This window comes from Equus quagga, chromosome 7, assembly GCF_021613505.1.
Source record: "Equus quagga isolate Etosha38 chromosome 7, UCLA_HA_Equagga_1.0, whole genome shotgun sequence".
In the NCBI taxonomy this organism is placed as follows: domain Eukaryota; kingdom Metazoa; phylum Chordata; class Mammalia; order Perissodactyla; family Equidae; genus Equus; species Equus quagga.
In genome coordinates this window covers 3,816,462-3,836,251 of record NC_060273.1, presented here as the reverse complement: position 1 = coordinate 3,836,251, position 19,790 = coordinate 3,816,462, and the positions used below count along the sequence as shown (strand labels likewise).

Here is a 19,790-nt window from a genome sequence, read left to right as displayed (position 1 = left end):
CACCTGCCACAGGTCCTTTTCACGTGCTGCTTTTTCCATCTGGAACTCTCTTCCCTTGATGTAGTTGATTCCTCCTTAATCTTTGGGTCTTGCAGAACACCCCCTCCCCTGTGGCCAGCCAAAGTCAGGCCCTTCTGCCCCTTGCTGTGTGTCCTTAGAGAACTTTTCCCTCATGTGTTTATCTGTGGGACTATATCTCTCTCTCTCACAGCAGGCCGTGAGCTCCTTGAGGACAGAGGTGGGGTCTGTTCTACTCACTCCTGGTCACACCTGCAGGCCGAGCTGAGGGCCAGGCACAGTCCAGCTTGCCAAAGGAATGAATGATTGTGAATGAATGAGTGAGTGAAAGCCCTGTTAGAGCTGTGGAAGGGACTTGTATCCACCCCTGATGGAGCCAGCATCAGTGTAGGGGGCACCCCAGGTCACACACCCACTTTGTCCCCCCAACTGCACACTCCCCTGCAGCAGGCAGTGGTCAGACCAGGTCAAGAAGTGCAGTTCTGAGCCCGGGTCACCATGCCGGCCTGAGGTAATTAGAGGCTGTGTTACTCACAGGTGACCGGCCCAGGGCACTCCAAGAAGCTTTGGAGACACCCAGGGCCCCACCCAGCTTCCCAGCCCATTCTGTGTCTCCCCACAGGGGTTGGCGGGTGGGGGGGGCATAGCAGTGGACCTTAGGCAGCTGGCCGGGAGGGGATGGACGGGCAGGGGAGGAGGAAGGGGGATGGGCCCTTTGTTGCCTGGGTGAGGGATAGAGGCAGCTGCCACAGCTGGGCGACCTCTGACCGCTGGAACCACAGTGAGGATGGGGTTCTGTGTGGAGCAAGTGTCAGTGTCAGGGTGGGGGTCCAGGCCCACGGGTCCACAGGGATGTGAGACCAAGACCAGGAGAAAGAATCAGAAACAGATGAGGCACCTGTCCAAGTTCTTCTGGTCCCCCACCCCCCAGAGCCTGAGCCAGGAAGGAGCACTCACAGGGCTAGGGGCTGCAGAGGGGCCCTGCAGGGCCCTGGGAGGGGAGTCATAAATCCCTGGGCAGTGACAGGCTATTGGCAGAGACGAGATGGGCAAAGGGTGGCAGGGGCTCTGGGGCCTTCGAGCCTGCCCTCTACATTCGAAGCCACTGTCCCTCCCCAGGCCCCCTGTCTCCGAAACGGGATCGAGAATGGGGAGGGGAGGGAAGTACAGTGGCAAAGGAGCCGCTGCTCCTGGCCCCTGGCTCAGGTTTGGGCACAGGGGCTCAAGGTTTGCGCAGAGCAGGGTTACAAGTCTCTAAGATGTCATCAACGCCCCAGGAGCGTGGGGTGACTGAGTAGGTGGCCCTCAAACCTTAGTGCAGACCTGGTGCGCCTGGACTGACGGCCCTGGGTGCTAGTGAAGGGAACCCCCAGTTCTGGCACCTCCCTCGCCTTCCCTGGCCTGATGTCTAGGCTGGCCAAGGTGGGACCTGGGGCAGAACATGTGTGGGTCTTCCTGGAGCAGCAGAGGTCGGGGCTAAAGTGAAGAAAGAGAGGATGGCTCCCTATGCCCACGGCATGAGTCCTGAGTGAAGAAGGTGGGCAGATGGAGGACCCAGGAAGAAAGGCTGGGACGTGGTGATGTGCTCAGCATATTGGTAGCACAGGGAGAGGAGGCAGAGGTGCCCCAGGGACCAGGCTGAACGCAGCTGGAGGGCCTGCATTGCTCCTGGCCACTGTGTTGCTTGGCCTGAGCCCCTCTCTGGGGTCAGAAGGTTCATGGTCCTGCTGCCCTTGCCCACAGTGGCTGACCACATCCTGCCAACTACCTCTTTCTCTCCCAGGTCTCTGATGCCCCTGCTGGACCCAGACTCCGGGCTCCTGGTCCTGGCAGGAAAGGTGAGAGAGAAGCTGGAGCCTCCACCCATGCCCACCCACGTCGGCCACTGGTGCTGGTGCCCTCACTTGCCAGGCCTGGCCCCGACCTTTGACCTAACCAGCTAGCTGTGTGAGTGGGGAGTGCAGGATGCCCTCTGCCCCCAGAAGGGAGGAACCAGAAGGGCACTGCCTAGGCTCCACCGCCACCCAGCCGAGCAGCCTCCTCAGGGGCTCTGCGCGTCCAGGCCCCTGCGTCTTCATCCGTGCAGTCGGGTGACTGTAACCCCCCTAGATGTCAGCTTCATGAGGACAAGGCAGAGAATAGTGTTAGCATGCAGCAGGCACTCTGTAAATACTGAATATATATCTCTGGTGCTCAGTCTATGCACGGTGATGACGAACAGGTCGAGTAAAGTCTACTGAGGGCTCAGCTCGGTGCCCAGCACACATCAGGGCCCCATAGACATCTGCCATGGTTCTGTGGCTCAGGTCCTGGGAGAGGAACAGAGGGGGGCTGGTGCTCAAGCCGGGGCGTGCCCCAGGCCACCAGGGTGCAGTCAGTGAGCAGCACTCAGGTTGGGCTCGTTTCAGGGTGAGAGTCAGCTGTCCTGCTACGAGGTGGCCCCACAGCAGCCAGCACTGAGCCCTGGTAAGCCCTGCCCTCCTCCACCTCCCCTTTCCCCTCCCCTGCCCACCCTGACCATCCTCCCATGGTGTCCCCAACAGTGACCCAGTGCCTCCTGGAGAGTGCGCTGAGGGGGGCGGCACTCGTGCCCCGGCGGGCGCTGGCCGTCATGGGCTGCGAGGTGCTCCGTGTCCTGCAGCTGAGTGACACGGCCATCATGCCCATCAGCTATCACGTGCCCCGCAAGGTGAGGGGGTCTTGGGTGAGGGGCTGGGAGGGCCTGAGGAACCTGGGCCTCACCAGCCATGTGCTTGTCTGCCACCAGACTGTAGAGTTCCATCAGGACCTGTTCCCAGACACTGCAGGCTGTGTGCCTGCCTCCGACCCCCACGCCTGGTGGGCTGGGAGCAACCAGCAGGTAGGACCAAGGCCTGGCGGGCCACTCCTGGCCTCCACCAGCCTCTGGAAGCCCACTGGCAGCAGCCCCATTCACTGGCCCACAGTCCGGCCGTGCGCTCTCTCAGCTGTCCTGTGCCCCCCATCCCTATCCCTCCTGCCTCACCTGCTGGCCTCTCCCCACAGGTGCAGAGGGTCAGCCTCCACCCAGCCCGCCGGCCCCGCTCCAGCTTCACTTCCCGCCTGGTGCACCCTGCCGAGCCCCCCGCTGAGGTGGCCAGGCCTGCGGAGACGCCTGTGGGCGACATGGACCCCAGTGTGAGTGCCAAGGCTGCCTGCCCAGCCTCCTCCTCACGACACCACCAGGGGGCCCTGAGTCAAAGCTGGCAAGTGTGTCCGCCTGCCCCGAAGGTCTTTTTAACCTTTTCTGGCTGTTGAGCATAACACAGAAACGAGGCCCACAGAGCATAAATAAAGAATCTCACAGTGTTCTCTAAACTGAGCAAACACTTAGAAAGTGAGAGATTTTTCACATAAAAATGAAGATTTCTGGCTTCTCTTGAAATACTGGCAGATCTTAAACACGCTGGGCCCACCCTCCCACAAAGCTGGGAGCCAGCAGCTGCCACCTGCTGTCCCCATGGCCTAAAGCTCAGCTCACCATTGTGTTACCCCCAGCCCCTGTCAGTGTCTGCGATTGTGTCCCCACCCCATGCCCCACAGTGGGACTTCATGCCCAGCCCACTGTCCCACACGGGAGGAGGGGCCAGAGTGATGACCTGGGCGTCCCCTTTCTCTTCGGCCAACACACCCAGGGGCCTGCTGGCTGACCCCCGTGCTTCTCCCCCAGGAGGGCTTCTCCTCCCCTCCCAGCTCACTGACCTCGCCCTCCACGCCCTCCAGCCTGGGGCCCTCGCTCTCCAGCACCAGCGGCATCGGCACCAGCCCTAGCCAGAGGTCACTGCAGAGCCTGCTGGGTAAGTGCGTCAGAGTGGGAGCCCTGTCTACCCCCACCCTAGCCATCCTCCTCTTTACCCCAGTCCTGCCTCCCCCCACGGCCCTGCCTGCCCCCACGGCCCTGCCTCCCACAGCCCTGCCTACTCCTATAGCCCTGCCTCCCCTAGCCTTACTTCCCCCCATGGCCCTGCCTCCCACAGCCCTGCCTGCTCCCACAGCCCTGCCACTCCCAGCCCTGCTTCCCCCTATGGCCCTGGCTCCCCCCATAGCCCTGCCTGCCCTTCCCAAGTCCTGCCTCCCTTCCTGGTGGAGTCATTCATCCTCGTGGGATGAAGTGAAGCTCATGTGTAGGGGGGTGTCCTGGACGTTCCCTGGAGCCCCAGCCTTCCACCAGGCTTCTCATTCCCAGGCACCGTCTGGGTGAGCTGTGTTGGCTGGCCTGGCAGAGGCCTGGGCACACACCTTGCCTGATCTTGCAGTGAGGGAAGCAGGCAGCCAGGACTCAGGGATGGCCTGGGGTCCTCCTGCAGGACAGTGCAGGGCGGGCAGGCAGGGCATCCTCAGGTGGCTCCGTGTCCCTGCCGCCCACTAGGCCCCAGTTCCAAGTTCCGCCATGCTCAGGGCACCGTCCTGCACCGAGACAGCCACATCACCAACCTCAAGGGGCTCAACCTCACCACACCCGGCGAGAGCGACGGCTTCTGTGCCAACCAGCTGCGTGTGGCCGTGCCCCTGCTGAGTAGCGGTGGGCAGGTGGCTGTGCTTGAGGTGAGAGTCCCCACCCCACCACAGCTGCCTCCAGGTCCCTTCAGGACGCTAAAGGCATCGGATACCCACACCAGCTCACATTCTCTGAGCACAAACCATGTGCCAGGCACCCGCCCAGCGTCCCTCTCTTCCCTTTAATTCTCCCAGCTGCCCCATATGGGGGATGCTATTCTTATCCCCATTTTACAGATGAGAGCAGTGAGGCACAGAGAGTTTTAGTGACCTGCCCGGTCACACAACTGTGTAAGTGGTGGATCTGGGGTTTGAACCCAGGTTGCCTGAGCCCCAAGCCTGAGCTCTTTCCACCACTCCACACTGCCTCCCCTCACTTTCTGGGGCCTCACGTTTGGCACTTGGGGCTCCGAGCATGAGGTGGCTGAGGCAGAGAGCTTGGGCCACCCAGCAGTGGGGCATCGGCTGCACAGGGTGGGGCCTGGGCACTCTGCTTGCCCTGCAGCCCCTGGGGACCAGGCCCTCTTGCCTGTTACTGATGGGCCTTGGGGTGGGGGCACCTCCCACAGCTGCGGAAGCCTGGCCGCCTGCCTGACACAGCACTGCCCACGCTGCAGAATGGGGCAGCCGTGACCGATCTGGCCTGGGACCCCTTTGACCCCCACCGCCTTGCTGTGGGTAAGGAGCCTGGGCGCTGGGCTCAAGGCGGGGTTCCTAGGGTCCTGAATGGGGGCAGGGGAAGCCCCGGGGTCTTAGGCCCAGCAGTGATGAGCCTGAGCCTGCACTCTCTGCAGCTGGGGAAGACGCCAGGATCCGACTGTGGCGGGTGCCCCCCGAGGGCCTGGAGAAGGTGCTCACCACTCCTGAGGCTGTGCTCACAGGTCAGGTGGACCCAGGGAGGGGGCCAGGGGATGGGCAGTGGCTCCTGAGGGGCTTGGAGTCACCCCCTGCCTTACCCCCAGGCCACACAGAAAAGATCTACTCTCTGCGCTTCCACCCGCTGGCAGCCAACATACTGGCCTCCTCTTCCTATGACCTTACCATCCGGATCTGGGACCTTCAAGCTGGAGCTGAGCGGCTGAGGCTGCAGGGCCACCAGGACCAGGTAGGACAGATGTAGAGGCAGGCGCCCAGCCACGAGATGAGAGGCTGCCTCTCACTTCCCTACCTGCCCCCAGATCTTTGGCCTGGCCTGGAGTCCTGACGGGCAGCAGCTGGCCACTGTCTGCAAGGACGGGCGCTTGCGGGTCTACAAGCCCCGGAGTGGCGCTGATCCACTACAGGTGAGCAAGATGGGCTGGGGGCGGCCCTCAGACCCGGCCAGGGAGCCCCAGCTGGGCCTTATGTGCTGTATCCCAACAGGAAGGCCCAGGGCCCGAGGGGGCCCGTGGAGCCCGCATTGTCTGGGTGTGTGATGGTCTCTGTCTGCTGGTGTCTGGCTTTGACAGGTAGGACTGAAGGCCCACTATCCGTATCCCCAGACTTTAGCAAGCACCTGTGTCCCCTTTTCCCAGATATACATATACCTGTCAGGTGTGCAGAAGCTGTTCCCGTTCCTCGCTTATTGGATGGATGGGTGGATGAGTGGGTGGCTGTATGGGTGGATGAGTGGGTAGGTGGGTGATTGGATGGATGGGAGGCAGGGAGGCGGGGAGGAAGAATGAGTCAACTGGGAGCCCAGAGGGATGAGAGCCACACCCTGCTGCAAGGAGCCCATGCCTGGTGGGGAGCAGGTGAAGTGCATGAAACACAGAGCCAATCCTACCAGAAAGGTCCAAGGGATGGGCATTTGGCACTTTGGAGGAGGGATCAGGGAGGGCCTCCTAAGGGAGGTGTCATCTGAACTGGATCACAAAGGGGCTAGTAACCAGAGACCCAGAGGAGAGGACATTCAAGTTTGGGCAGGAAGGCCAGGAAGCTGACAAGCCTGGGTGGACCAGAGGGTGAGAGGCAAAATGTGGGGAGAAAAGTCCAGGCTTAGTAGGCTGCAGTGGCCATGGGACATGCGCTGGGGCCAGGACTCTGCTGAGGAGGGTCAGAGGGCAGCAGAGGGGGCAGTGGTAGGGGAGGAGGGCCCAGGCAGGGCGGTAGTTTAGGACATTCTTGCATTAGGCCAGGTCAGTAGTCCTGAGTGCTGGACCAGGAAAGAGGATGAGCAGAGGCCTCTCCTCTGGCCTTGAGGCCCTCAGCCCTCAAGCCCCACAAGATCAAGGTCCTTTCTGAAGTCTGCCCTGCCCCAGTCCCTCCAGTTTACCTGCTTCTGTCCCCTGGTCCCCCCTTGCAGCCGAAGTGAGCGCCAGCTACTCCTGTACTCGGCCCAGGCCCTGGCCGGTGGCCCCTTGGCAATACTGGGGCTGGACGTGGCTCCCTCGACCCTGCTGCCCAGCTACGACCCAGACACTGGCCTGGTGCTACTCACGGGCAAGGTGGGCTGTGGTGGGCACGTGGGGGGCTCTGGGCAGGTGAGAGGAGGTGGGAAAAAGGCAGCTTTAGCTGGCCACCTCACTCTCCCCGCCGCTGCCCCCCCAGGGTGACACCCGTGTGTTCCTGTACGAGCTGCTCCCCGAGGCCCCTTTCTTCCTGGAGTGCAACAGCTTCACGTCCCCTGACCCCCACAAGGTGAGCCCTCGAGCTCCGTGGCCCTTCTTGCCTAGGTGGGACCACAGGACTCCCCCGCCCTCTCGTGGCCATGTGGGGAAGTGCAGGGGCCTGTGGGGTCGGCAGGTCACGGGGTCGGCAGGTCACCGGGCCAGCTGTGCCCAGCAGCTCCGGGAAGCTGGTTGTTAAACTCAACCATTATTAAAAATTAAACCATATGAGGTTAAGTTATATGAACCTACAAATAAATTATATTAGAAACCAAGGCAATAAATACCCAATTTATCACTACCTAGTTATTTTACCTGATTTTACTATTATTTATGCTCTTGAGGTTATTTGCTCTGTTGGTCTGTCTGGTGGAAATACCACCTCATAGCAAGCTACTGCACCTCTCTTCTCAAGTCTGCCTTCGGCGAGTCATCAGCCAAGGTGGGAGTTTTCACACCAACGCTACAAATCAGGGCGTTTTTCCTCCAGACAGCTGGTTATCAAACATCTGCCAGGACCCCACTATGCAGGCACAGGCCTGGTCCCGGAGGTCCTAAGGGAGGGGGGCTGTGAGCTCTGGGCTGCAGCCCCAGCTCACACCTCTGCTTCCCCAGGGCTTTGTCCTCCTGCCCAAGTCCGAGTGTGACGTGCGGGAAGTGGAGTTTGCCCGATGCCTGCGGCTTCGCCAGACATCCCTGGAGCCCGTCGCCTTCCGGCTGCCCCGAGTCAGGGTGAGGTTGGATCCCCGCTCACTGATGCCCAGCCCCCATCCCAGTCCATCAGGGGCTTTGGGGCCTGGCTGGCCCTGTCACGAAACTGCCCCACTTGCTGCTCTTTGGGGCACCTGTACCCCTTCCTATGCTGAGATTCAGAAACCCCAGACTGGGGTGCCAGGTCTTGCCATTCTCCCCCCGCCCACCAACGGATGCCACTGTGCCCTGGGCTCTGGTCAGTGCCTCAGGGCAGCCCCCTCCTCCCTCCATTGCAGAAAGAGTTCTTCCAGGATGACGTGTTCCCAGACACAGCCATCACCTGGGAGCCGGTACTCAGTGCCAAGGCCTGGCTGGAAGGCGCTAACGGGCAGCCCCGGCTTCTCAGCCTGCAGCCCCCTGGCATGACCCCAGGTAGGATGAGGGACCGGGGGGCAAGTAGAAAGCAGGGGAGTGGGTGAGAGTTGGAGAAAGGGGCAGAAGGCCCAAGTCCAGTCCTCCATCCCTGCTGGCACGCAGAAACCTCTGGTACTCCCAGGGATGAGGAGGCAGGGTCTCCAGGCTCTGTCTCTGAGCCCCCGGAGGCAGGGCCCAGGTTCTGTGTTTCCATCACAAGTGTCCAGCCCAACATGCACGCACGCACGCGCACAGGCAACCTGGTGCCCAGGGTGGTCCTGTGAACAGAGGAGTCAGTAGCTGTTAATGCCACTCTGGGGTCTCTCCCATGAAATCCTCTAGGGGCTGGTACCAAAGGGTTGAGTAAGGAGCCCCAACCAAGGGGATTCTGATGCCTCATGCCTGTCCCTGCCCTGCCCCAGTGAGCCAGGCCCCCCGTGAAGCCCCTGCCCGGCGGGCCCCATCCTCAGCGCTCTACCTGGAAGAGAAGTCGGACCAGCAAAAGAAGGAAGAGGTAGGCGCAGGAGGGGGCTGGCCCTGGGAGGGGACAGGTCTCTCAGTTGGTGCTTGCCCTCGCAAGCCTTCAGTTCTCTAACCCGACTCAGATGGGAACAGGAGCCAGTGTCACCCCCATCTCAGTTGGAGAGCTTGATGGGGAGACCTTCTGGAGCCCTGAAGCTGACTGCTACCACCCACGGGGCACAGGGCTCGGGAAGCCAGGGAACGGCAGAGAGAGGCCCCGCTCTGGCCTGGCCCAACCCAACCAGGGCTGGAGGTTTGGGACCCAAGTGCCTTTGGGACCCCGTGCACATTTGAGTGTCTGAGGCAGTGTGTGGAGACAGCTGTCTTGTGACTCCGGTGCTGCGTGTCACAGTCTGTCCTCTGGCTCCCCTGTCTCTGTCGAGGTGGCTTTTTCAATGAAAACCATTAACTTTGTCAGGGCTCTAATGAAAATGGCTCTTTCACAGCCTTGACAGAGTTCAAACTGTGGTCTGACATTCTTGGGGTTGGAAGTCCTATTCCCTTCTCACCTCTGCTCCTTTCCACTCTCCCAGCTGCTGAATGCCATGGTGGCGAAATTGGGGAACCGGGAGGACCCACTCCCCCAGGATTCCTTCGAAGGTGTGGACGAGGACGAGTGGGTGAGTGGACCAGTGGACCCCGCATCTATCCCTCCCCACACACCCCTGCAGCATGTGCCACCTCCCCTTCCCAGGCCCTCTCAACTCCCTCCCACTTGTTGGTTTATCTCCCCAGGACTAGCCTGCCCACCAGCCACCTCTGGCCTCACCTGCTGCCGCCACCTCCTAAAACCACCTTGTGCCCCCTGCACACCTCACATCTCACCCTCAAACTGGAAGACACCCCTTGGCTCTGGCACACCTCATCCCAGAAGCTCTGGCTTCCTTTGGGCCCTGGGCACTTCCATGGCCTCTGGGCCCCGCTGCAACTCTGGTGGATTGTCTGCACCTTTGTTTTCTCTGGGACCAGCTGCTTCTCCTCAGCTGCCTGCTAGCATGTGGAGCCAGGGGGGTGGGGGTCGGGGGTCAGTAGCATGTCCCTGGGCAGGCCCTGGGCTCCCTGTCTTCCCTACTCTGACCTGGGCTGGTCCCAGCCTGGGCTGGCTTCACCCAGCACCTTCAGTATTATATGCCACCCCATCTTGCCTGCTGCCCTAGTTCTTGTCAAGGGCCTTGGGGGCCGGCCCCCCGCCAGGCCATTTGGAGCAGCACCAGCCTCAGGGGCCTGGGACCAGTCGCCCTGCTCCCCAGGCTTGAAGCCAGGAAAAGGGGCATCACAGAGCTGAGGGCCCAGTTAAGGGGGTGAGAGCCCTGCAGAGACGGGCCTGCACAGACTCTGGATCTTTTCATCAATTAAACTCTTCTAAGCTGGCCATCTCTTGTGTTGCAGTGGTCTCTGGGCTGGCTGGAAGGGGCGGGGGAGTATAGGGAGGGTGGTTTGGCCCTGGGCTCCCCCTCATCCCAGGCCCTGCTTTGCTGCTGAGGCCTTTTCAGCTGCATGCTGCTGGGAGCTCATTCATTCATCCAACACACAGGTATCCAGCAGTGTTCTGGATGGTAGGTACTAGAGTGAACAGGAGACACAGGCCTCTCCAGGCACTTACTATAGTCATATTATGCAGTGGAGCTAGACTGTGTGCAAGTAAGCAGGTGGGGAGCGTGAAGAGAGCTATAAAGAAGAGAAATGATGTGAAAGGGAGCCACTTGTCTGCAAGAGGAAGCAGGGCATTCAGGGTCTGAAAAGATGACATTTAAGCTGAGAGCTATAAGGCCTGAAGCCTGCTAAGCCACGGAGAGAGACCTGAGAACATTTCAGACAGCAGGAAGCATGGCCTGGATGCTGAGGAAAGAAAGAATTTGGAGAGTTTATAGAAGGAAAAGAAGGGCAGTGGTCCGGAACATAGGTCAAGGCAGGCTGACTTTCATTCATTTCAACAAACATTTGTGGAATACCTTCCATGGCCAGCCACCCCTCCAGGTGCTGACGTCCAAGAGTGGAGAAAAGCTAAAAGTCCTGCCTACCAGGAATCCACACTCTAGTGGGAGGGAACAGTTTATAAACAATAAACATAAAATAAATGAATGACATAATAAAGGTGATGAGAGCTTTGGGGAAAAATAGAAGGGATCAAGAATGGAGGTTAAAAAGCCAGAAACGAAAGGCCACATACAGTCTGATCCTATTTCTATGAAACATCCAGAACAGACAAATCCATAAGAGACAGAACAGAGATTAGTTTCCTGGGGGCTGGGGGAGTGGAAATGGATACTGATGGCTAAAGGGTTTGGAGTATTTTGGGAGGTTGATGAAAACGTTCTGGAACTAGTGATGGTTGCGCAACTCTGGAAATATATTTAAAAGCACTGAATTGTGCACTTTAAAAGGGTGAATTCTGGGGCTGGCTCCGTGGCCAAGTGGTTAAGTTCGCGCGCTCCGCTGCGGTGGCCCAGGGTTCGGATCCTGGGCACGGACATGGCACCGCTCGTCAGGCCACGTTGAGGTGGCGTCCCACATCCCACAACTAGAAGGACCTGCAACTAAGATATACAACTATGTACGGCGGGGGGTTTGGGGAGATAAAGCAGAAAAAAAAAAAGGGGTGAATTCTATCTCAATAAAGCAGTTACTAAAAAGAGCAATTTGCGGCATTGGTAGGGGCTCAAGGTGAGCCTCACTAGGGTGACATTTGAGCAAAGACGTGAGGGAGGAAGGAATGAGCCCTCCCTCCCAGACAGAAGGAACCGGGAATGAGCCCTCCTTCCCAGACAGAAGGAACCTGGAATGAGATGTATCTTGAAGTTTCCTGTTTTCTTAAATATTTGTGAGGATTTGGCATCTTGTTACGTTTGGGAGGCACTGTATGTTTATAGCATATCTTTTTTTTTTTAAGATTTTTATTTTTCCTTTTTCTTCCCAAAGCCCCCTGGTACATAGTTGTATATTTCTAGTTGTGGCATGTGGGATGCCGCCTCAGCATGGTTTGATGAGCGGTGCCATGTCCGGGCCCAGGATTTCAACTGGGAAAATCCTGGGCCCCTGAAGCGGAGCCCGCGAACTTAACCACTAAGCACGGGGCCGGCCCCTATTGCATATCTTTTAGTCCCAAATATTTTTTCAAAATCAAGGGAAGAAATAGCCCCGTATTTGACGGATATATTCTGTTACTCTTAGCGCACCCTGATACACAAGTAGGTCCTGGCGAGGCGCATTACCTGCCTTCCCAGGCGGGCCTCGCCTCCGACTCCGCCCACTGCGTGTACGTCCTCGCACATGCCCCGCCCCCTAGGTCGAGTTAATGCGCATGCGCTTCACGGCTTTGCGCACGCGCTCTCTGTTCCTTTCCTCGACCTTTGACCTGCCGGCCGTCCTTGTGTCGCGGCCGCGGGGCCAGGAAGCCGGAGCCCGCGTCCCCGAGGCAGAGCGGCTGCCATGGTGAGGCCCACGTTGGGCGCTGCACGGGGAAAGGGAGGCCGTTTCGGGGCCGCGGCGGGGCTGACGAGTCCCGGCCGGGCTGCGGGCGCCGCGTGCCTCCTGCGTGCCGGCGGGAAGCGGGGTCCGGGGGCGTCTCACCGGGGGTACCGAGGCGGGCACTGGCGGCCCCGGGGCCGAGAGAGCCTCCTGGCTGGAGGCGGGCGGGCCTGGCTGGCCGGGCAATACCCGCAGATGCGCTCGCCGTGTGCGCCCGCCCCTGTGCGTGCAGCCTAGGTGGAGGCTGGTCGGCCCGCGAGCCCCCGCTCTGCCCTGCACTTGCTTGATGGTGTCGTCCTGTTATCATCCTCGCTTAAAAGCTGACGAAACGGGCTCCGAGACTTTCCCAAGGAAGTGACAGAACTGGGACTCGACTCGGGCCCCGCGACACCGAAAACTGAGCGTTTCTGCGCTACCACTGGCACCAAGAGCTGGTCCACAGACCTGGGCCGCGCTGGCTGCATCAGGTCTCCTGGAGACCCTTTAAAAGCGCAGCATCCCGCGCTCTCTCCCCAGAGGCTGTATATGTATGTTCCCCAAGTGATTGACGCAGCCAGTCTTACCTGATAATGATGAGGATAACATAACAGCTTACAAGTGCCAGGCCCGGAGCTGAGGCTTTATGTAGATTCTCTTGTCATTCTTGTGAAGTTGGTACTCTCATTGTCCCCATTTTATAGATAAGGAACCTGAAGCTCAGAGATGTTCACTCCTCTAGGGTCACTTACCCTAGAAGTGTCAGAGACTAGTTTTGAGCCCAGATCCTTCTGAGTCCTGAGACTACACGTTTACCACCACGTCATTCCTGCCTTGTAATAGTCACTGCCATTTACTGGGGACCTATGATGGCTAAACGGGTCCTTCACATGCATTCCTGCGTGCAACTCAGCCACCCTCAAGGGCCGTGGGGGCGGAGTAAAATGTGGCTCTGGAGGAGTTTGTATCTTAAAAGAGAAAGTAAGCGAGTCTGTAAAATAAGACAATATGACAGTATATTAACAGGAAAAGAAAGACTGCTCTGGGAGGAGCCTGGGAAGGTTTCCCTCAGAATGAAGGGTGATGTGTAGAGCTGTTGTGAAGGATGGTGGATTTTGACAAATTATCAGAGTAGGAGGGAGGATATTTAAGGTTAGTGGGTATGGAGTTTTTTGGGGGGAGTGATAAAAATGTTCTGGAATTCGTGGTGATGCTTACACAGCTCTGTAAATATACTAAAAAGCGCTGAATTGTGCACTTTAAAAGAGCAACTTAGATGGTGTGTGAATTCAGGGCTGCAGAGACTTCGGGGTAAAGAAGTAGGAGAGCTGATCTAGGTGTTGCTGGTGTGGCTGCAGGGTGGAGAGGTGAGAGGAGAAGAAAGCAGAGAAGTCAGAGCTGGGGATGCCAAGCTGGGGAGTGGACTGAATTTGTAGGTGGCAGCGGTAGAGAACTGTGTGTGTATTGTGGGAGGATGGCCAGAGCCCTCCTTTCAAAGAGCAAATGGGAGGCATTTGGAAACCCTGTCTGGGGTCTTAGAGTTTATGAGACTTCAGTTTGGTCAAAGCAGAGCTGATGGGGAGCTGGTTGCATGTCATAATCATTCAAATATGTTTTGGGCGCCTGCTGCACCGGCCACAGGCTGGGCCCCAGGCATACTTCAGCAAATGTGACAATTGTGGTCCTGACCGCCCTCCTGCCTAGTTGTGATGCCAGCAGCTGTTTGCAGGGGCCCTGGGTGAACAGAGCCCCCTTCGTATCTCCGTCCCTCCTTGAGAAGGGAGTGAGTCTCAGTGGCAGTGTCTGCCCACCAGCCCGAGGGCCTGGAACGGCCTTGAACAGAGCATTGAGCATGGGTCTGTCTGAAAGCCAGGCTCCTTTGTCAACCCACTTGACGTGGGATAAACCATACTCTAAGTGCCTCCCCACCCCTGACACTGCCTATGGTCCTTGGCCCCAGCTGCGGGGCTTTGGTCCTGCACTGGGCTGTGTTGCTGCCCTGTTGAGAAGGCATATGTGCCAAACACAGTGGGGCCCAGGCTTGGAGTCCTATGGCTCTGACCTCTGCCTCTTGATCGTCAGGTTGGCCTGACATTGGATGCCATGTCAGCCAGTTGCTCTTGCCTGGGACCTTCAGGCCTGAGTGTCAGTCCGTGGACTATGGGATATTTTAGGGCGTTCCGAGAGAGGCCTCAGCCAGTGGCTGTCTTCATCACCTATGGTAACAGCTGCTGGCAGAGCTGCACTCCTCTGACCTGCCGCTGTCTGTCTGTCGCTTAGTTTTAGGTGCCTTACCTCCTGAGGGCCTTGCACTCCTGTGAGGAGGGTGTTATTTTCTTCATTTTGCAGATAAGAAACCTGGAGTTCAGAGAGGCTGAGTAATTTGCCCAGGGCCATCCATTTAGCAAGAAACAAAGCTGGGATTCCCAGTTGATCAGCCTGACTCCAAAGCCGCCTTCTCACTCCTCTTCCAGCTGCGTCCAAGCTCCCCGGGACAGAGCCTGGCTTTTTGCAGCATTCTCCCCTGTGGAATCAGGGGATATATGGAATGCACTCCGGTACTGAGAGGAGCTTCGTTCCTCCTTAGTATCTGGCCATTGTCACCTTTTGTGAAACAAAGAGTAGCGATAAGTGAAAACCAGCATTTATTGAGCACCTGCTGTATTGTCAAACTCTCTGCCAGGCACCTTATACGCTTTGTCTCATTTTATCCCTATGGCAGCCCCCTTGTTGCGCACATTTTACAGGTGAGGAACCTGAGGCTCAGGGAGGTTGAGAACTTGTCCAGGGCACACAACTGGGACTGGCACAGTGGTGATTCCAAAGCTGGCCTGTGTAACCACCACACCACGCTGGCTCCCCCCGGGAGATGGCTCCTGCGGGAACCTTGTTGGCCTCAGGGGGCTGATCAGGCAGCTCCCTTGCCAGCTGGTGTAGCCTCTGAAACTTTGCAGGCCAGCCCAGCCTTCCCGGCAGCCATGGAGCTCTGGGAGCAGGAACCATGGGGCCACCTTGCCACTTTGGTTTGGAGCCTCGTGGGGGGAAGCTGCCCAGTTACAGCCTCAGTTCTTAATGTTTATTATTTAGCAACAATCATGGCCCTCAGAGGAGCAAACAGGTGAGTCCAAGGCAGTGTGATGGGGTTATGCTGAGTGAGTGGCAGCAGAGGAAGTTGTGGTCTGAGGCCAAGGGAACCCTCTGGAGTCACCTACTGGCCTGCCAGCCATCTCAGAGCTGCCTGTCCCCCTAGGGAGTGGCTTTAGATGAGGAGGGGTAGTCAGGTAGACTCCCCACTCGGGGGCCGGCCCCGTAGCCGAGTGGTTAAGTTCACACGCTCTGCTTTGGCGGACCAGGGTTTCACCAGTTCGGATCCTGGGCGTGGACATCAGGCCATGCTGGGGCAGCGTCCCACATGCCACAACTAGAAGGACCCACAACTAAAACATACAACTATGTACTGGGGGGATTTGGGGAGAAAAAGCAAAAAAAAAGAAAGATTGGCAACAGTTGTTAGCTCAGGTGCCAATCTTAAAAAAAAAAAAAGACTCCCTACTCAGTGCCTCATTTGTTTTTACACCTGCAGTGGGGCCGGCTGCAGCCCTGCCCCTCCCTCTGATCCAGGAGAGTCTTCACAGGAAATTTCCACCTCCTTGTAAAATCCAAACCCACTTCCATTTATTTATTCCCACTCGTGGCCCAGAATCACATTCTGCCCTGCCTGTTAGGGAAGGGCAGGTCTGTTGGAGGCCAAGCAAGGCTGGTTCTGGAGTCTAGATTCTGCTAGAATTTGATTAGCCCCGCTTTGGCCTTGAGTTGGGTCCTTGATCCTGGTTGAGGTGCTTGGTTGCCCTCCCGACAGACCCCAGGATCCTGTGTGAGGTGAGCAGCCTGGGGATGCCATGGCTAGTAGCACTGACTTTGGGTTTCCTGCGCACCTTCCCCCAAGTACCAGCTGTGTGTCCTTGGGCTGGTCACTAGCCCTTCTGTGCCTCAGTATCTTGTCCAAGGCAATAAATAGAACGTGTTTGTCAGGGTGCCTGGCCCCCCGGGCTTAGTCGATACTTGTTGACTGATAGGAAATCTAACCACAGAAAAGTATAAAGAAGAGAGAGCACTTGGATGTGCAGTGTTGACCTGTGGTGAGTGTTCTCCGGAGCATCCTCTGCACCCACGTTTGTACCATTTTGCACACACACGGTCGTTTTCACATGTGCTGTCTATATGTCGCCTCTGTTCGCAGTAAGGTCTGTACGTTGTCCCATCTTCCTAGTAACAGGTGACTGGTCCTACTCTCCCTCACCGCTTGGTCCTTAGTGTGTTTGTCTAAATGCCCATGTAGTGGGCTTTTTGCTGTTTGAAGGTGGAGAGTTGTGTTGAATAAAACAGACTTGAATAGTGTTGGGAGGATTAGGGTGGCCCCGAGTTTCCCCACTGGTGGAATTAAGGTTGGACCAGCCGATTTCAGAAGCACAGGAAGCGCCTTTGTTGGCCCACGGTGGCGGAGTGAGTTCGTGGCGGGTCTGGGACCAGTCCTGGGTTCCGGCTCCCTGACCATGGCCTGTGGCCTCTGTGCCCTGTAGCCACTTCGCCTTGGCACTTCTGCCTCTCCCGAAGGCCAAGGGAGGAACCCCTCTGCCTCTGGGGACTACGTCAAGTTCACCCCTTGGCCTGCTATCCGATGAGCGCCTGAAGCCACCCAGAGCAGAAGCTTTCTCTCAGGGCACTTTGGCAAAGTGGCCTGTGGCTGCTGCTCTGTGCCTCATTACCTCAGCTCTCCAGAAGCCCTGGCACCCAGCAGCCATCTCCAGGGTCCCATCTCTGGGGGCCCTGAGAATGCAGCCCGCTCACCAGATGTCTGCTTTGCCCACAGGCCAAGTACCTGGCCCAGATCATCGTGATGGGGGCGCAGGTGGTGGGCAGGGCCTTCGCCCGGGCCCTGCGGCAGGAGTTTGCAGGTAAGCTCCGGCCCTATGTCCCCCTGGGCTGGGAGCTCCTGCCCCAGTCAGGTTTTCCCTGTGGTTGTGAGCCCCTCGCGTGGGCCGGGTGTGAATGCAGAGCCCCTCTTCAAGCTGCGGTTTGGGCAGCCTGGGGCACTTCCTGTGGTGGAGGGCAGTGCTGGACTTTGGAACATTCCCATGTAAGGGAAACCTGGTTGACATGAGCAGGAGTCGGTAGACTGGCACACCTGACCGCCTGTTTTTGTAAATAAAGGATTATTGGAACACGACCACATCATCAGGCTGCTTTCAAGGCAGAGAGTCTAATAATTGCAACACACACCAGTTGATCTGCAAAGCCTGAAATATTTATGCTGTGACCCTTTAAGAAAAAATTTACTGGCTCCTGATTCTGGCATCATTGGAAGGGAAGAGGTCACCCAAGGCGGCCTGCTTTGGTAGCTTCTGTAACCAGTGGGTGGCCGGGTCTCGACTGAAGCTATTGCTGCCTCTCCTGCCTACAGCTTCACTCTGCTCCCCATTGTAGCCTAAAGCTCCCTAACTTGCTATGCACCTGGGATGAGGGGACAGGGAGAGAGGAAGAGGGTCGGGGCCATCTCATGGTCCAGGTTGGCGATGGAGTATGAGGTTTGGTGACCAGACCTTGCTCCTTTCCTCCAGTGGAGCAAATATGTCTTCACTTCACTACCCCTGACCCCCTAAAATTAAACCACGCCTGGAGAAGAGACACACCTCTGTCCCTGGTGTCTCTTCTCCGGTGCCATGTGGCAGGGGTGAGCCGCCCACTTGGAAGGCCCGGGGGAGTTCTGGGCTGCTGAGGGCAGAGCGCTTACCTGTGTGTCCACACAGCCAGCCGGGCAGCAGCTGATGCCCGGGGACGCGCCGGACACCAGTCTGCAGCCGCCTCCAACCTCTCTGGCCTCAGCCTCCAGGAGGCACAGCAGATTCTCAACGTCTCCAAGCTGAGCCCCGAGGAGATCCAGAAGGTGAGGCCGACAGGCTGGCTCTGAGACAAGCCTTGCCTTGGCCACTCAGAAATGGGGCACAGAGGAAGCAGGCTGCCAGGGTGGGGAAGAGTGAAGGAGGCCTGGCAGAAAGGGGCAGGGGGTGGGGACTCGGGCTGCAGCCAGCTGGGATTCGGACTTGTGTGAGCCACTGTCGCCTGTTAGTTTTTAGGCCCAAGGCAGGCAGTGGCAGAGACCTAGAGCAGTGGGTGGTAGCAGCAAGCGCCCCTCCGTGGCCTGTCCACCACTCTGCCCCCTAGCGGTCGCGTAGCAGGGCACGCAGGGTGGAGGGGTCGAGCCCTTTTGCTTTCCTTCTTTGTCATCTCCTAGCTCCCCCTGCCTCTGTAACCCAGAGACTGCACACCCTCTCACGGTCTCCCCTCCTCTGCAGAACTACGAACACCTTTTCAAGGTGAACGATAAATCCGTGGGCGGTTCCTTCTACCTGCAGTCAAAGGTGAGAGTTCTTCGATGCTGGGAGGAGGGCGAGCCATGAGACCTCCTCCCTGGGCTTCCTCATTTCCAGGCAGTTCAGAGCTTGGCAGGTGGAAAGGTGTGCTGAGCTTTTCCCTGGTGCCCCAACCTCAGGGGGCCCCCCTAAACTGCCCCTCCCTCGGACTCCCTCAGCTCCATGGGGCCAGCCAGTCAGGCTCTGTCAGCCTGGGCCATGTGTCACGCTGGACAGCGGCCCCCCACTCCCCAGCAGCCATGGCTTTGAGGGAACCATTAGCTGGTGGCGTGCTCTCAGCTCCCCAATGTCCGCGTGGCCCTGGGCTCTTTCTCCCTGGGGAGGATTCCACAGGCCACCCTCCCCCCGGGCACTGGTAATGGAGGGATTTGTATTCGCCTCAGACCTACCCACTGCTCTCCAGGGACTCACAGCTGGAACTGGCCCGGGGAAGGGCCGAGGCCCCTCCTGTGCAGGCCGCCCTGCCTGACTCTTTGTAACTCCCACCCCAGGTAGTTCGAGCGAAGGAGCGCCTTGATGAGGAACTCAGAATCCAGGCCCAGGAGGACAGAGAGAGAGAGCAGACGCCCCCAACGTGACCGCCGGCACCTCCCACCCCACCCCACCTCGCCACCTCTAATTTATAGCTCGGTAATAAATGTCTTTTCCACACTTCTCGCATGCGCACATCCACATTCCACAAAGCAGGCCGCTCTTTGTGCCAGCTGTGGGGCTGTGTGCTCTGGGGAGGGGTAGGCAGCAGCGTCCACCTCCCCATTATTGTGTCTTCGACACCCAGTGGGACCGCGGTGGGCACAATTGGTGAGAAGCCTGCCAGCCCACAGGGAGCCAGCCACGTTCTGTGACGTACCTGACGCAGCCACTCCTCTGCTCACAGCACCAGGCCCAGCCTGCCACATCACTGTCCTCAGGTCTGCTTCTGCCCCTCCCACTGGGGACAGAGCCCTGGGCCCCCGAGCTCTGTCACAGGCCACCTCCTCCTGAGCTGGGTTCAACGCTAGCATGTCAGTCATCTAGGTGGGATGCTCCAGTGTGCGTCCAAGGGGAAAAGAACTCTTTGCCACCCTCTCATTGGACTGAGGCCCTGAGCTGGGTCTCCCCAGAGCTGAGGGGCTCACCAAAGTCAGAGCAAGTAGTGGCAGACAAGGGCCTGAGCCTGTGATGC

General features: G+C 58.4%; 1 protein-coding gene across 5 annotated transcripts in view; it reads left to right on the top strand.

The window, feature by feature from the left end:
- CORO7 (coronin 7) overlaps window positions 1–19,276 on the top strand; it is a 67,845-nt gene extending 48,569 nt beyond the window's left edge. For 2 of the 5 annotated variants that reach the window (XM_046667568.1, XM_046667565.1), the window contains 19 exons: window positions 1,802–1,856; window positions 2,427–2,484; window positions 2,562–2,707; window positions 2,786–2,878; window positions 3,043–3,174; window positions 3,707–3,833; window positions 4,406–4,581; window positions 5,103–5,211; window positions 5,328–5,414; window positions 5,496–5,638; window positions 5,712–5,816; window positions 5,896–5,981; window positions 6,818–6,959; window positions 7,063–7,152; window positions 7,737–7,853; window positions 8,111–8,246; window positions 8,651–8,742; window positions 9,284–9,370; window positions 9,486–10,116. In XM_046667568.1, the coding sequence (XP_046523524.1) occupies window positions 1,802–1,856; window positions 2,427–2,484; window positions 2,562–2,707; window positions 2,786–2,878; window positions 3,043–3,174; window positions 3,707–3,833; window positions 4,406–4,581; window positions 5,103–5,211; window positions 5,328–5,414; window positions 5,496–5,638; window positions 5,712–5,816; window positions 5,896–5,981; window positions 6,818–6,959; window positions 7,063–7,152; window positions 7,737–7,853; window positions 8,111–8,246; window positions 8,651–8,742; window positions 9,284–9,370; window positions 9,486–9,491 (1,987 nt within the window). In that variant the 3' untranslated portion in view covers window positions 9,492–10,116. Of the gene's footprint in view, window positions 1–1,801; window positions 1,857–2,426; window positions 2,485–2,561; window positions 2,708–2,785; window positions 2,879–3,042; window positions 3,175–3,706; window positions 3,834–4,405; window positions 4,582–5,102; window positions 5,212–5,327; window positions 5,415–5,495; window positions 5,639–5,711; window positions 5,817–5,895; window positions 5,982–6,817; window positions 6,960–7,062; window positions 7,153–7,736; window positions 7,854–8,110; window positions 8,247–8,570; window positions 8,743–9,283; window positions 9,371–9,485; window positions 10,117–17,064; window positions 17,150–18,001; window positions 18,139–18,547; window positions 18,614–19,116 lie in introns of those variants that run through there. The other 3 variants (XM_046667569.1, XM_046667567.1, XM_046667566.1) reach the window with 3 other exon arrangements.
- The last annotated feature ends 514 nt before the right edge of the window (window positions 19,277–19,790 follow it).